This window comes from Heteronotia binoei, chromosome 18 (assembly GCF_032191835.1).
Source record: "Heteronotia binoei isolate CCM8104 ecotype False Entrance Well chromosome 18, APGP_CSIRO_Hbin_v1, whole genome shotgun sequence".
Classification (NCBI taxonomy): domain Eukaryota; kingdom Metazoa; phylum Chordata; class Lepidosauria; order Squamata; family Gekkonidae; genus Heteronotia; species Heteronotia binoei.
The window spans coordinates 37,851,038-37,864,225 of record NC_083240.1 but is presented as its reverse complement, the minus strand read 5'-3'; the positions used below and the strand labels follow the sequence as shown (position 1 = coordinate 37,864,225).

Below are 13,188 nucleotides of genomic sequence, written 5' to 3'. Positions count from 1 at the left end.
GACCTCGGAAGGATGGAAGGCTGAGTCAACCTCGAACCAGCTACCTGAAAACCCAGTTTCCACCTGGGATCAAACTCGGGTCGTGAGCAGAGCTTAGGACTGCAGTACTGCAGCTTTAACACTGCGCCACGGGGCTCCTAATGCAGAGAAAAGTAGGGTATAAAAACCAGTTATTCCTTCTCTTTCTAAGCCACTTATATTTTATTCCGTGCTCAGGAGCGAAAAAAGCGAAAACCACAACTACCAGAAACAGTCAAACTAGAAAACCCAGCCGTTTTATTGTATGCAAAAATCATTCAGGGCAGCAAAACGCAACCCCCCAAGACACCAGGCTACTGCAAACTTGCTGTTACCCCAAAACCACTGGGCGGGGCTTGCAGCTCAAGTTATTAAAAAAGACCCCAGAACAAAACACAGCACAGGAGGCAGCGAGTGGCAAAGACAGACGACATTCTTCTCCAGTCCCAGGCCCGAGTTAATATGACTCAGGTAAAATCAGCACACAAGTGGGGGGTAGCAGTAATATACTGAAATAAGTTAGTGAAACTTCCACAGGAGGATTATTTACAGTGCGTTTAAAAAAAAACCCACAGTTTGAAGGGACGATCAGAAAAGAGGGAAAGAGAAACCAGAAGCCAACTTGGGGAGGGCCGAAAAGAGCCCGAGAGAGAGAGAGAGAGACTGCGGGTGGCAGGGGCATCCGCTGCTGTGCAAAAGGAATCAGGGCACAGCAGGGTTCTCCCCAACAGCAGCCTTCTCTTACTTTCCAAAGCGTGATTTAGGAACAACCCCTCCCTTCCAAAAAAAAAAGCTTAAGGCGCTAGTCACAGCTGTCCCTTAACATTTTAAGAGTTTGCCAAACAGTAGCAGGGAAGCTGAGGGGGGCTTCAAAATCATCTATACATTCAGCTGCTCGTTTGGTCAGAAGTGGTTTGCCTTCCATGATGCAGCATTTGGTATTCATTAAAGCACAACAGGGAACTTTCAGGGGGAGAGACCTCTCAGGCCGCAGAGCTATTAGTGTCTGACGCAGGTCTCAAGGAAAGTCCCACGAGAAGTTTGGCACCGCGTGTGGATTGGGCACGATCTGGGCAACAGGAATCTTCATCGGTACCAGGCTCTGTCTCTGCTAGATTGCCATTTGGCGTGCTAGTCTCGAGTTTCCAGACAGGAATGCGACAATATCAAAACAGTTATTTACAGTAATGCCTTTTCTAAAAAATGTGAAATGTGCTTTGGCTGCCTTGAAAAACACAGGTTAAGAGCGTTTCATGTTTTTGAGTCACAGATCCTATCCGTAGATCCTGATAAGAAAGCCTCTGAGTAACCAGAAATGCCAGAGCTTTGCCTAGGGTTGCCAACTTCCAGGTACCGCCTGGAGATCTCCCACTATAACAAATTGCTCTTCTCCCAGGAGAAAATGGCTGCTTTGGAGAATGGGCACTATGAGCAGCAGAACCCTGCTGAGGTTTGACCCCTCCCCAAACCCCACCCTCAAAGTCTCCAGGTATTTCCCAAGCCAGTGCTGGCAACCCTAGTCTTGTCTCTCCCATATGAAGAGTTGTGGTGGCTTTTGTCACTCTTGGAAGACAAGGCAGCCCAGGCGGAATTTATGAGCAGAATACACCAGGGACTTAGTCCCTTTCACTAAGGCCTCTGGCAAAGACAGCGCTTAAGGTGGATTCTACCCTTGGGGCTGGACCTCAAACTAAGATGCTCTTCACATCTTGGACTGGCTTCGCTTTCCCAGGGAGTGTCTTGATTGGTTGCCTTCTATAGTTCAGGGGCGGGGCTGGAGGACAGTCCGACCGTGCTACCAAAAAAACGCTCCTAAGAGACAGAGTGACAACGCCCACAGCATCACAGCTTCAGCGATGAAGTGGGCCGTGTCGCATTTGAAGAGGGTTTTTCTGGCAGGCAGTCAGTGCTCTGTGGCCCGCTGGTGAACTGTGATCAAGTGTCCTTCCCGCTTCCCGTTCCGGATCCTCCTTCATCCCAGCCCAACAGGGCAGTTAGGACATCATGGACTGCTGCACGGCCTTCTGGAGGGAGTGCCTGGTCACCAGGAGCCGGACCACTTCCTCGTTCCGTTTGGTCAGCCTCTTCCGGGCTTGGTCGTGGGTGACCATCGTCATGTCCCACCCGTTCACCTGCGGGAGGAATCGCATTTAACAAGGACAGATGAGCATGCTTTTATGCTTAGGGCTGCCTGCAAGCTTGACAGCTGCACAGAACACCACAGATGATTGAAGATTTAAATGACGATATTACAAGCACGCTAGTCTGTTCCTGGCTTTGTGGAAGAGACCCTGGGCTCTACAATACCCAAGTGAGCAAAGCATTATGGACCTCAAAACTCTTAGCAGTGTTTCATTAAAAAAAAAAAAGGAAGCTTAGCCCTACAAATTAAGCTACATGCATTCCTCACAGTGCCAGTTTGGTGTAGTGGTTAAGTGTGCCGACTCTTATCTGGGAGAACCGGATTTGATTCCCCACTCCTCCACTTGCACCTGCTAGAATGGCCTTGGGTCAGCCATAGCTCTGGCAGAGGTTGTCCTTGAAAGGGCAACTGCTGTGAGAGCCCTCTCCAGCCCCACCTCACAGAGTGTCTGTTGTGGGGGAGGAAGATAAAGGAGATTGTGAGCCGCTCTGAGACTCTTCGGAGTGGAGAGCGGGATATAAATCCAATATCATCATCTTCTTCTTGTTGTTGCTAGAATCAAGTTGGAGGTGACCAGCTTTGCCACTGAGACAAAGGCAGGGAGAGAAACCCTTTGGCCACCCAAAAAGGCTATATGGTGGGGATCAGGGACGGATTAACTAGTAGGTATTGGCCTATGGGCCCCCACACCTTTAGGAGCCCCAAGCCGTCTCCCCCCACTGTTTTCCCCCTGCTTGCAGCCCTCCCAGCCGATACACACATCCAGCAACTGAGCCGCTCTTTGCCTGATTTGCCTGGTGCAGCTGCTGCTGGCATTGTTGCCAAGTTTGCTTCTCTCTGTCTCTTCCCCACAGCTTAGTCAAAGGGGCTTTTGAGAAGGTGCCTACAAGCTACAGCACGGTCCGTGGGCAGCGGGGTGGGCACTCAGACTCTTGAGATAATTTCGACTGCCTAGGGGCCTCCACAGGGTTTAATCCAACATCAGTGGGGATTATCAGACCTACATGGACAAAAACCAAGCAGGATGAGGGGTGCAGTAGGGAGAGGAGCAGGACAAGCTAGAGCAAAAAAAAAAAGCTTACTGAACCCAACTGGAGAAGCCTGAGTGTGCAGGATCATGGCCAAAGGATAGAACTTTCCCAACTTCACACTTCCCTAACCCAGATCTCAGTGCGGTGCAGTGGTTAGAATGTCAGATTAGGATCTGAGAAACCCGGGTTCGAGCCCCCCTCTGCCACAGAAACTTTGCTGGGTGTTTTTGGGCCGGGCATATGCTCTTATTTTTATTTATTTATTTTATTACTTTATATTTATATCCCGCCCTCTCCGCAAGCGGACTCAGGGCGGCTTACAATATCATAAAAACAATCAATTTCATAAAACATATAAAACCATAATACATTTATCAGGTTAAAAACTATTACGATATCTCAGTCTAGTCTGGCGGTATTAGGTTCTGACTATGACCACCAGCTTCTGTAGGATGTCCGGTGGCAGCCCATTTTCAGTCAACCAGAAAAGCCTGCCTGAACAGTTCGGTCTTACAGGCCCTGCGGAACGCCGACAAATCCCGCAGGGCCCTTATAGCTTCTGGGAGGGTGTTCCAGAGTTCTGGTGCTGCCACCGAGAAGGCCCTAGATCTTGTTGCGGATAACCTGGCTTCTTTTGGGCCAGGGGCGGACAGCAGATTTTTTGTCCCTGATCGCAGTGCTCTCTGGGGGATATATGGGGAAAGGCGGTCCCGTAGATAGGCAGGTCCCTGACCATAAAGGGCTTTAAAGGTTAATACCAACACCTTGAAGCGAACTCTCAGCCTCACCTACCTCACAAGGTTGCTGTGATAAAACAGAAGAGGGGACAAATGATGCAAGCAGCACTGGGAAAGGTGGAGTATAAATTAAGTCAATAAAGAAATAAACTCAGGAACTAATGTCACAAGCCTTAGGAGGAAATCATAAGCATCTTTGCACATGAGTAAACCCCACTGGTTTTATTGCAACTTGCTTCTTGGACACAGGGCCAGGTTCTGTTCATTTCGTGACAAGTGTGTGTGTGTGTGTGGGGGGTAGTTGTGTGGTTTTTCCCCCCAAAAAATGTAATAAAAGGATAGATTGTTAGTTTCCTTTCATGAGTCACGTGCTGAACATGATGCACAAAAAAGCACTGCTAGGTTACAATTTTGAAAGGAAGAAAGTACTAGCAGAAAGGCCAGACTATGCAAAGTAACTGAGTTATGTTGGCTGCTGTAAACCTGCTCAGCTGTTCACTGGAACGAACACAAGACACTGGAAGGGGAGTGGGGGGGGGGAGAAGGATTTTTTTTAAAAAGGTGTTTTGTTACCTGCATTATTTTGTCTCCCACTTGAAGGCCAGCAATTTCTGCCGGGCCACCTTCCGTCACTCTCGTGACATAAATGCCCTGCAGGGAGAGAAGAAAAAAAAAATACTAAGACCGGCCACAAAACAAAACAAAATATAAGAGACATTTTTACATATCCCCACCCCCACCCCCCGCTGCAGCTGTCAACACTCTTAAGGTGAAGCAGCGATTCATTCCTGCTAAACAGCTTGCCGGTCTAGCTGTTCGAGCCATTAATGGGCACGCAGAAGGCTGCAAATCAGTTGGCAATTTTCTTTTGCTGCCTGGCACGTTATCTGTACAATGCTTGGCTAAGTGTCCCTTCAACCGCCCTCTGTGACAGCACTTGTGCCCATAAGTAGGGCTGGACTGTGTAGGCCCAGAGACTCCGCCTAGCCCCACCCTGGTGCTGTCAGTACTCAGACTGGGTTATCGTCAAAAATAGAAAGGGACTTGTACATTTGCTCTCCGCAAGAGGGCTTTACAGCAGAAGAGATTCTGCTTAGAAAACCTAGAGCACGGTAACCCCTCTGCTTTGGATACTCATTCTCACGTGAATTACTAGACCAGCTCTGAGCCGTGGCCTCTGTTAAAACCAAACGAGTGAGCGGTTTGATCTGACGCTCCTAAGCAGCTGTGCAAGCTGCCCACGAAACTATTACTTCCGTGCACGTTACATGCATCTGTGGCCTGAAGGATGGGATTCTTTTGCAGTTTTCTTGCCTAGACACCGGGGGGGGGCATGGTTCATTTGCAAGAGGTGACCTCATGCTCCCAAGAAAGCCAGAAAAGGACAAGCATCGGCCCACAGACTGAGACATCCAGATGAAGCAGATTCATTTTCTGCTAGGGAGAGTGCCAGCTGCGGAAGCCCCAGCCCCCGACGACAACTGCAGATTTATACCTCGCCCTTCTCTCTGAATCAGAGACTCAGAGCGGCTTACGATCTCCTATATCTTCCCCCCTAACAGACACCCTGTGAGGTGGGTGGGGCTGAGAGGGTTCTCACAGCAGCTGCCCTTTCAAGGACAACCTCTGCCAGAGCTATGGCTAACCCAAGCCCATTCCAGCAGTGGAAGTGGAGGAGTGGGGAATCAAACCCAGTTCTCCCAGGTAAGAGTCCGCATGCTTAACCACTACACCAAACCGGCTCTCCAAACAGATTGCCCACCTGCTCTGTGCTTCCAATGATACCCTTCCTCCAGAACAAGACTGGTTTTTTACGAGGACAGAGACCCAGCCAGCATCCAGGCAGAAGCTGCTATGGCTGGATTCAAACAAGGCACAGCCTGAAGTCACCAGGAGGGTTGGGGGAGTCAGTCCTGACCTTGTCAGTTTTGTCCTCCGAGAAGGGATTCTGGGTGGGGTCCTGGTCGATGCCACCTCCGATGCTGAAGCCCAGAATTAGGTTCTCCCCTTGGCGGAGCTTGTGGATTTCGACTCTTTGCTTGGAGGAGAAAAAAAGGAGAAGTGAAACTTCCTTGCTTTTAGCCTAGTTACAGCTTCTGGTTCATAATGTGTTCAGTGTAGCCCTGGACCCTGAACTCCTGATAACAGAAGAAACCACTTCAAGAGCACTCCAGTCCAATGCGTTCAGGTTTCTTTGCAACCCACCTCTCCAGTACGATCATCCCACGCACAATTAAGAGAGACAGCAAAGTTCTCTGAAGCTGAACAAGGAGAATACCAACAGCAAGGCATGGGATTGCATCACAGTGGAAAGACATTTGCTGTTGGATTGCTGGGCAGAGCTAGATGCTGCACGAGAACAAGCAAGACCGAGCAGAACCATTACCTTCCTGTTCCCTCCCGAATACCACTTTCCCTGCACCTCCGCTGAAGTGCTGAGAAGGGGCTGAGCTGGGTTGACCCGACAGCAATCTCTCGCACTCAGCTACTGACTCCCCAAAACTCTTTCCAACAAGGAGGAACTATTTCCTCCAGCCGCAGAGCCCCGCGGCGCAGAGCGGTAAAGCTGCAGTACTGCAGTCCAAAGTCTCTGCTCACGACTTGAGTTCCATCCCAGCAGAAGCTGGGTTCAGGTAGCCAGCTCGAGGTTGACTCACCCTTCCATCCTTCCGAGGTCAGCAAAATGAGGACCCAGCTTGCCGGGGGGGAAAGCGTAGATGACTGGGGAAGGCAATGCCACCCTGTAAAAAGTCTGCCATGAAAACGTCATGATGCAACATCACCCCAAAGTCGGAAACGACTGGGGCTTGCACAGGAGACTACCTTTACCTATTTCCTCCAGCAACAACCGACTGGGCTGCAGCATCAAAGAAGGCTTGACAAAGGGCTGACATCAGCTTTGCTGCTTAAACCCTAAAAAAAGGTAAAGGCGTGCAAGCGCTAGTTGTCTCCGACTCTGGGGTGACGTCGCATCACAGCGTTTTCCCAGCAGACTTTCTACAGGGTGGTTTGCCATCGCCTTCCCCAGTCCTCTACGCTTTCCCCCCAGCAACCTGGGTACTCATTTTGCCAACCTCGGAAGGATGGGAGGCTGAGTCAACCTGAGCCGGCTACCTGAAACCAGCTTCCGCCGGGATCGAACTCGGGTCGTGAGCAAAGTTTAGTACTGCACCACGGCAGCTTTACCGCTCTGCGTCGCGGGGCTTAAACCGCACAGGCAGGCAAAAAAAGATTATTTTCATAGCAATTTGAAACAATTGGCCATATCCGGCCCTCAGTCTCTAGCTCTGACACAGGGCTCCTTCATCCCAGAGCGTGCCTGGCTTTCATTGTGGATATGCAAGACCATTCTCCCTCCAGGCCCAAGAGGCCCAGCATGAAGTTTTAGCGAGGGGAAGAAGTGGGCCGGATTCAGCTAGCGTAAACAAACGGCCCTTTATACTTTTTTTTATTAGGGACTGGAATTTGGTATGAGCTCATTGGAAAGAGCAGCCACTTCCAGAGAAAGACACAAGCAGGGACAAGGGGCGGGGGGGCGAAAAAGCCAGAGGACGGCAGGGACTGATCATTTCTTTGGCTGCTTCGCATGCCGAAAGGTCAGAGGGAGCATTCTTATGGCACACGCATTAAGCCTGCCAGAACTGAACACAGATGACTTCCAGGACACGGAGGCTTCTACGAGCAGGGACTCTGATTTGAGATTAAACGTTTCGAGTTTACTCTCCAGAAGCTCCTCTCTGCAGATGAAGGAAAGAAGGAAACTTCAAAGCGTTGGTGAGGAGGAAGAGCAGCTGGGAACGCGCGAGGACTTTTCTAGACCCTGGCTGTAATACCTGGAAACGACCAGCCTAACCCTTGTACGCACTGCCGAGGGCTACGTTTTAGCCTCCACTGCTCCATACTATCAGCCTTCAACTCTGAGTTAATGTCCTTGTTCGATCTTTGCCTCCATCTCTGAGTTACAGTAATGCCCTTCTTTCTGTCGTTGGCATTCTCATACAGCCTCACGGTAGAAGGCTACATTTATAGTACTAGGGTGGTTCCCAGCAAGAAACCCCATTAAACATTAACACTGGTGGGCGAACATGCCATCTAGTCCAGGACCATAGAATCATAGAATTGGAAGGGACCTCCAGGGTCATCTAGTCCAACCCCCTGCACAATGCAGGAAACTCACAAATACCTCCCCCTAAATTCACAGGATCTTCATTGCTGTCAGATGGCCATCTAGCCTCTGTTGAAAAACCTCCAAGGAAGGAGAGCCCACCGGATCTATATGTTTTTTGAGGGGGGGGGGGCAAAATTAAAAAATGACACCTCCCCTTATGGGCCCATTCTATCTTATGGGTCCATAGAATAGAATGGACTCCATGCCCAATTTGGTGCCCCCTCCTCTGTCGGTGCCTGGGGCAAGCACCCCCCTCTGCCTCCCCCCCCCAGATCCGGCCCTGATCTAGTGTCAACTGACCTAAAGCAAAAGGTTTCCAGAGGTAACTTGTCGTTGCCTGCCTCCGTGCCATGACCCTGGACTTCCTTGGCGGACTCCCCTCCACATACTAACCGAGGCTTGGCTTCCCTGCTTGGCTTCCAAGATCTGACCAGATCAAGCTAGGCTGGACCCTTCAGGTCAGGGATCAACAGTAACGCTATGACTGCCTGTTTCCAGGAACAAATTTTCAAGTGTTTTTCTTTTTGATCATGACACCTTCTTCCTCAAGCACTCTGCGAAACAACTTCGCTTGAGCTGGCTCTCCTGGAAACCCATGGAGGAACCATTCTTGGATTACAGGGCTTGTGTGGCCGCTCTCTCTCCACTGTACTTCGCTGTTCAGCCTCCAGTTTGGTGTAGTGGTGACCCAGGTTTGATTCCCCACTCCTCCGCTTGCACCTGCTGGAATGGCCTTGGGTCAGCCGTAGCTCTGGCAGAGGTTGTCCTTGAAAGGGCAGCTGCTGTGAGAGCTCTCTCAGCCCCACCCACCTCACAGGGTGTCTGTTGTGGGGGAGGAAGGGAAAGGAGATTGTGAGCCGCTCTGGGACTCTTTGGAGTGGAGGGCGGGATAGAAATCCAGTATCTTCATCTACCTCACAGGGTGTCTGTTGTGGGGGAGGAAGATAAAGGAGATCGTGAGCCGCTCTGAGATTTGGAGTGGAGGGCGGGGTATAAATCCAATTTCTTCTTCTTCCATCTATTTGTTTGAAACAACTAACATCTGAAACCACCTCATGTGTTGCAAGGAGCCAGTAAGGCTGCTGGCTGGCCATCTATACCAAGTCACTATCTACTCATCAGCGTTCCTGAAAAGATAACCTCATCAAAGACCAAAGACCAGACTTCAGACTAAGGAGGAGTATCACTTGTCCGTGCAACACATTGCGCCATGAAGCGCTGTTTGCAGAAGGCAAAGAAAGTTACAGGCAAGGTTGCCAGGACGGCACTCTCTCTTCCTGCCCTAGACAGCAAAAAACATGTATGCGCCCCCGCACTTGCGCGATTTACACTTACTCATTCCCATGACTGTACAAAAGGGCAAAAACAAAACCACTCCTTCAGGCTATTTGCTGACCCAGCCCTGAATCACCAGCCACGCCCAAAAGAGAAATATCTGTGGGATTCAAAAAGATTTAACTGGGGAGGACAAAAAGCCTCTTTATTGGGGGGGTGAGAAAGAAAAGTCAGAAAAGGGGATGAGGACAGTGTACAAAAAGGTGAGAACAGAGACACACGTTCAGGGTGCAAAGATCATCACGGCCTTCAGGATGGCCTGGAAGCGGGAGTGGTTGTTCAATGGCACCCAAAGGGGCCATGGCAAGAAATACTCCACCACCACCAATGTTCCCTCTAAGCTGCAGAGTCTTGTTTGGTGTAGTGGTTAAGAGCCAGTTTGGTGTAGTGGTTAAGTGTGTGGACTCTTATCTGGGAGAACCGGGTTTGATTCCCCACTCCTCCACTTGCACCTGCTGGAATGGCCTTAGGTCAGCCATAGCTCTGGCAGAAGTTGTCCTTGAAAGAGCAGCTACTGTGAGAGCCCTCTCCAGCCCCACCCACCTCACAGGGTGTTTGTTGTGGGGGAGGAAGGTAAAGGAGATTGTGAGCTGCTCTGAGACTCTTCGGAGTGGAGGGCGGGATATAAATCCAATATCATCATCTTCTTCTTTGTGAGCAAAAATTCTACTTTGTGAGCTACTGGCATTAACGTTGTGAGCTCCTGCATCAATTAGTGTGCTCTGGGGTTATCCTTGCTGAGCTAAGACAAAAATGTGTGAGCTGGAGACTAAAAAAATCAGTGAGCTAGCTCACGCTAACTCAGCTTAGAAGGAACACCGTTTGGAGCCCTGGCCAGATGCTCCAAAGTTCACAGAAATCCCAAGAAAATGATATGCAAGATCCAGGTTTGCTTGCGAGGAGATTTTAATCAAGCATCAAACTTACAGAAAAGAGCAGGGTTCAATCTTCTGGACCTTGAACATACACAACAAAGTCAGCCAAAATTAGAGATGAGATACAGAGCTAAAACTTTGTATCTCATCTTATACTCTAATCACTGGCTACAAGTCAAGCCGTCAAAGCTAAACACTGGGAGGGAAAGCCAAGCCGTATCTTGCCCCCGGTTTCTTAGCAGCAGAGGAAAACAAGTCAAGTTTCTAGATAAGAACTCAGGAGAATGCAAATGAGGAAACATTCCCTTGGGAGAGGCCTGGCGGCCATCCTCCCAAGCGACTCAGATGCATAGCAAAGGCCAAAATGGAGTTACGACGGCCATATGTTCCCTCACTAAAGCAGCAGCAGCAGCATATGGCCACATTCATTTCAGGAATCCAAGCAAAAATGCTTCCTAGAAGAAACAAACCGCTTGGTGCCTCCTGAAAAGACTAACGTGCATTCTGGCATGCACTTTCATGTGCTTCGGCCGTCTTTGTGAGATGAATAGAGCGCTCTTCTCAGTGTGAAGGTACCTGCACAATGAAATGCATTTCCAGGCAAAGCTGAAATACAGTTAAGCTTCACACAGAAATATCAGAGAGAGGCCCCCGCTGAATACCATGGCCTTTTGGCTTCACTGGGTTGTAACCAGAAGACATCAGAAGCACAAAGATTTCTATCCAATAAGACATTCTATATATCGTTCTGTTTGAGCAAAAACTATACACTCTTTTTGTCAGAGCACTGTAGGGCTTACTGCTAAACACATACACAGCACTACACACAGAGTCTGTTTTGGGTGACAGCAGAGCACTGTGTCCACCAGACAAACACTCCCACTCCTGACATTTTAAAAGGTTCAGTACAGGGCAAAGTTGCACCCACACACCTTCAAAGAAGAGGAGGAAGGTGACAAAAATCTACCCTAAAGAAAAACACGCACACAACTGCTGTTCTTCCATATAGGAGAAAAGCTAAAATTATTACAAAGCTAAAAGAGACAAAGAAAGGCGGCAGGAGAGGTGCAGAGAAGTGGAAGGCAGGTTCAGCCTAGAGGCGAGGATGCCCGATGATGACCTGGGAGGCCCCCAATTCAAATCCCAGCTCTGGTGTCCTTCCTTTGGCAAGTCACTCTCCGCCTCTAGAGATGTGTGGATGCACACAGAAGCCTACGCCCAGAATTACAGATCTAAGCAGGCGGCTATGTTAGCCTAAAGCAGCAGAAAGATTTTGAGTCCAGTGGCACCTTAAAGACCAATGAAAGTTTATCCAAGCTATGAAAGCTCATACCTTGAATATACTTTTGGTGGTCTTAAAGCTGCCACTGGACTCAAACCCGCCCCTCTGCAAGCCATCCTCATGCTACGGCAGGGGTGGCCAAACTTGCTTAACGTAAGAGCTACATAGAATACATATCAGACGTTTGACATGAACGTCAAATGTTTTGAGAGCCTGGAAGGAGGGAGGGAGGCAAATAGACGGCGGAAGTTAGAGGGAGGGAGGAGTGGAAAGAAAGCCACTTAACATTAAATGCATTCTCCAAGACGCCGGCTGGCTTGGCGACGTGATTTGGGGGGTCTTGCCACTGTGTGACACAGAGTGTTGGACTGGATGGGCCATTGGCCTGATCCAACATGGCTTCTGTTATGTTCTTAAAGAGAGCAATGCCTTCTCCAAGCTGGCCAACGGGGCAGTGGAGGCTTTGAGCGTCACACAATATGTGTGAAAGACACACATGTGGCTCCCGAGCCACAGTTTGGCTACCTCTGCGCTATGGCATTGCTTAGGAGTTGCACCATCCTACTGAGCGCACTAACCCTGCGCAATCCGCCTTGAGCCTCCACGAGAAAGGCGGACTATGACTCAAGCCCCCTCCCTGGGGACCGGCCAACCCTTCCAGCAGCTCAGCACACATTCCAGGACCCGGAAAGGCGCAGAAGGAAGAGCCTCTCCACGGGGAGAGGCCAAGGAGGCTCCCGGCGGGGTGGCAACGAGAGACCGTCCAGGGAGAGGCGCGCGGGCCCCTCCCCCACAGGGACCGTTGGGCGGCCCGGCGCAGAGGGGGACGGAGGGGCTGGGTCCTCTGCCGCCGCCCCGCTACTCACCACGACGGCCGTGACCGGCTGGCCCGGAATGTACGACATGGCCCCGGCTGGGCAAGGCTGGCGGCCGCCGCTCCTCTTTCTTCCCTCAGACCGAACAAAAGGCCCCACCCAGCCTTCAAGCCACGCCCCCTCCTCCCCGCCCGCTTCAGGCGCCGCTCCCGGGCGCCGCCCCGCCCCCTTCGTCACGGGCGCGCGTCCCTGCACCACGCATGCGCAAAAAGGACGCCTTTTGATCTAAGGATAAAGTTGGAATCCGGTGGCACCCTGAAGGCGGTGTTCCTTCTCTCAGCGGATAGATCCCAGTAGGCAGCCGTGTTGGTCTGAAGTAGTAGAACAAAATAGGAGAGTCAAGTGGCGCCTTTAAGACCAACTTAGTTTTATGCATGAACGTAAGCTTTCGTGTGCTCTCTACGCACGCTTCGTCAGACGAGGAATCCGGTATGAAGTGTGCTTAGAGAGTGCACGAAAGCTTAACGTTCTGAATAAAACTTAAGTTGGTCTCAAAGGTACAACTTTGACTCCTATTCCGTCCCTCTAAGCTGAGTTAGTGTGCGTTAGCTCACAGATTTTTAGCCTCCAGCTCATGCATGTTTGTCTTAGCTCAGGAAGCATGGCCCCATAGCACAATAATCCATGCAAAGCAGGAGTCAAGTCGCACCTTTGAGACCAATTTAGTTTTATTCAGAACGTAAGTTTTCGTGTGTGCTAAGCACACTTCATCAGACGAGGAATC

General features: G+C 50.3%; 1 protein-coding gene across 1 annotated transcript; it reads right to left on the bottom strand.

The window, feature by feature from the left end:
- Window positions 1-248: 248 nt before the first annotated feature.
- On the bottom strand, window positions 249-12,639 carry TAX1BP3 (Tax1 binding protein 3). The gene is made up of 4 exons (XM_060259557.1): window positions 12,456-12,639; window positions 5,848-5,967; window positions 4,503-4,580; window positions 249-2,150 (listed from the first exon to the last, which is right to left on the bottom strand). The coding sequence occupies exons 1-4, from the start codon at window positions 12,492-12,494 to the stop codon at window positions 2,013-2,015; spliced, it is 375 nt and encodes a 124-aa protein (XP_060115540.1). The 5' UTR covers window positions 12,495-12,639; the 3' UTR covers window positions 249-2,012.
- Window positions 12,640-13,188: the final 549 nt, after the last annotated feature.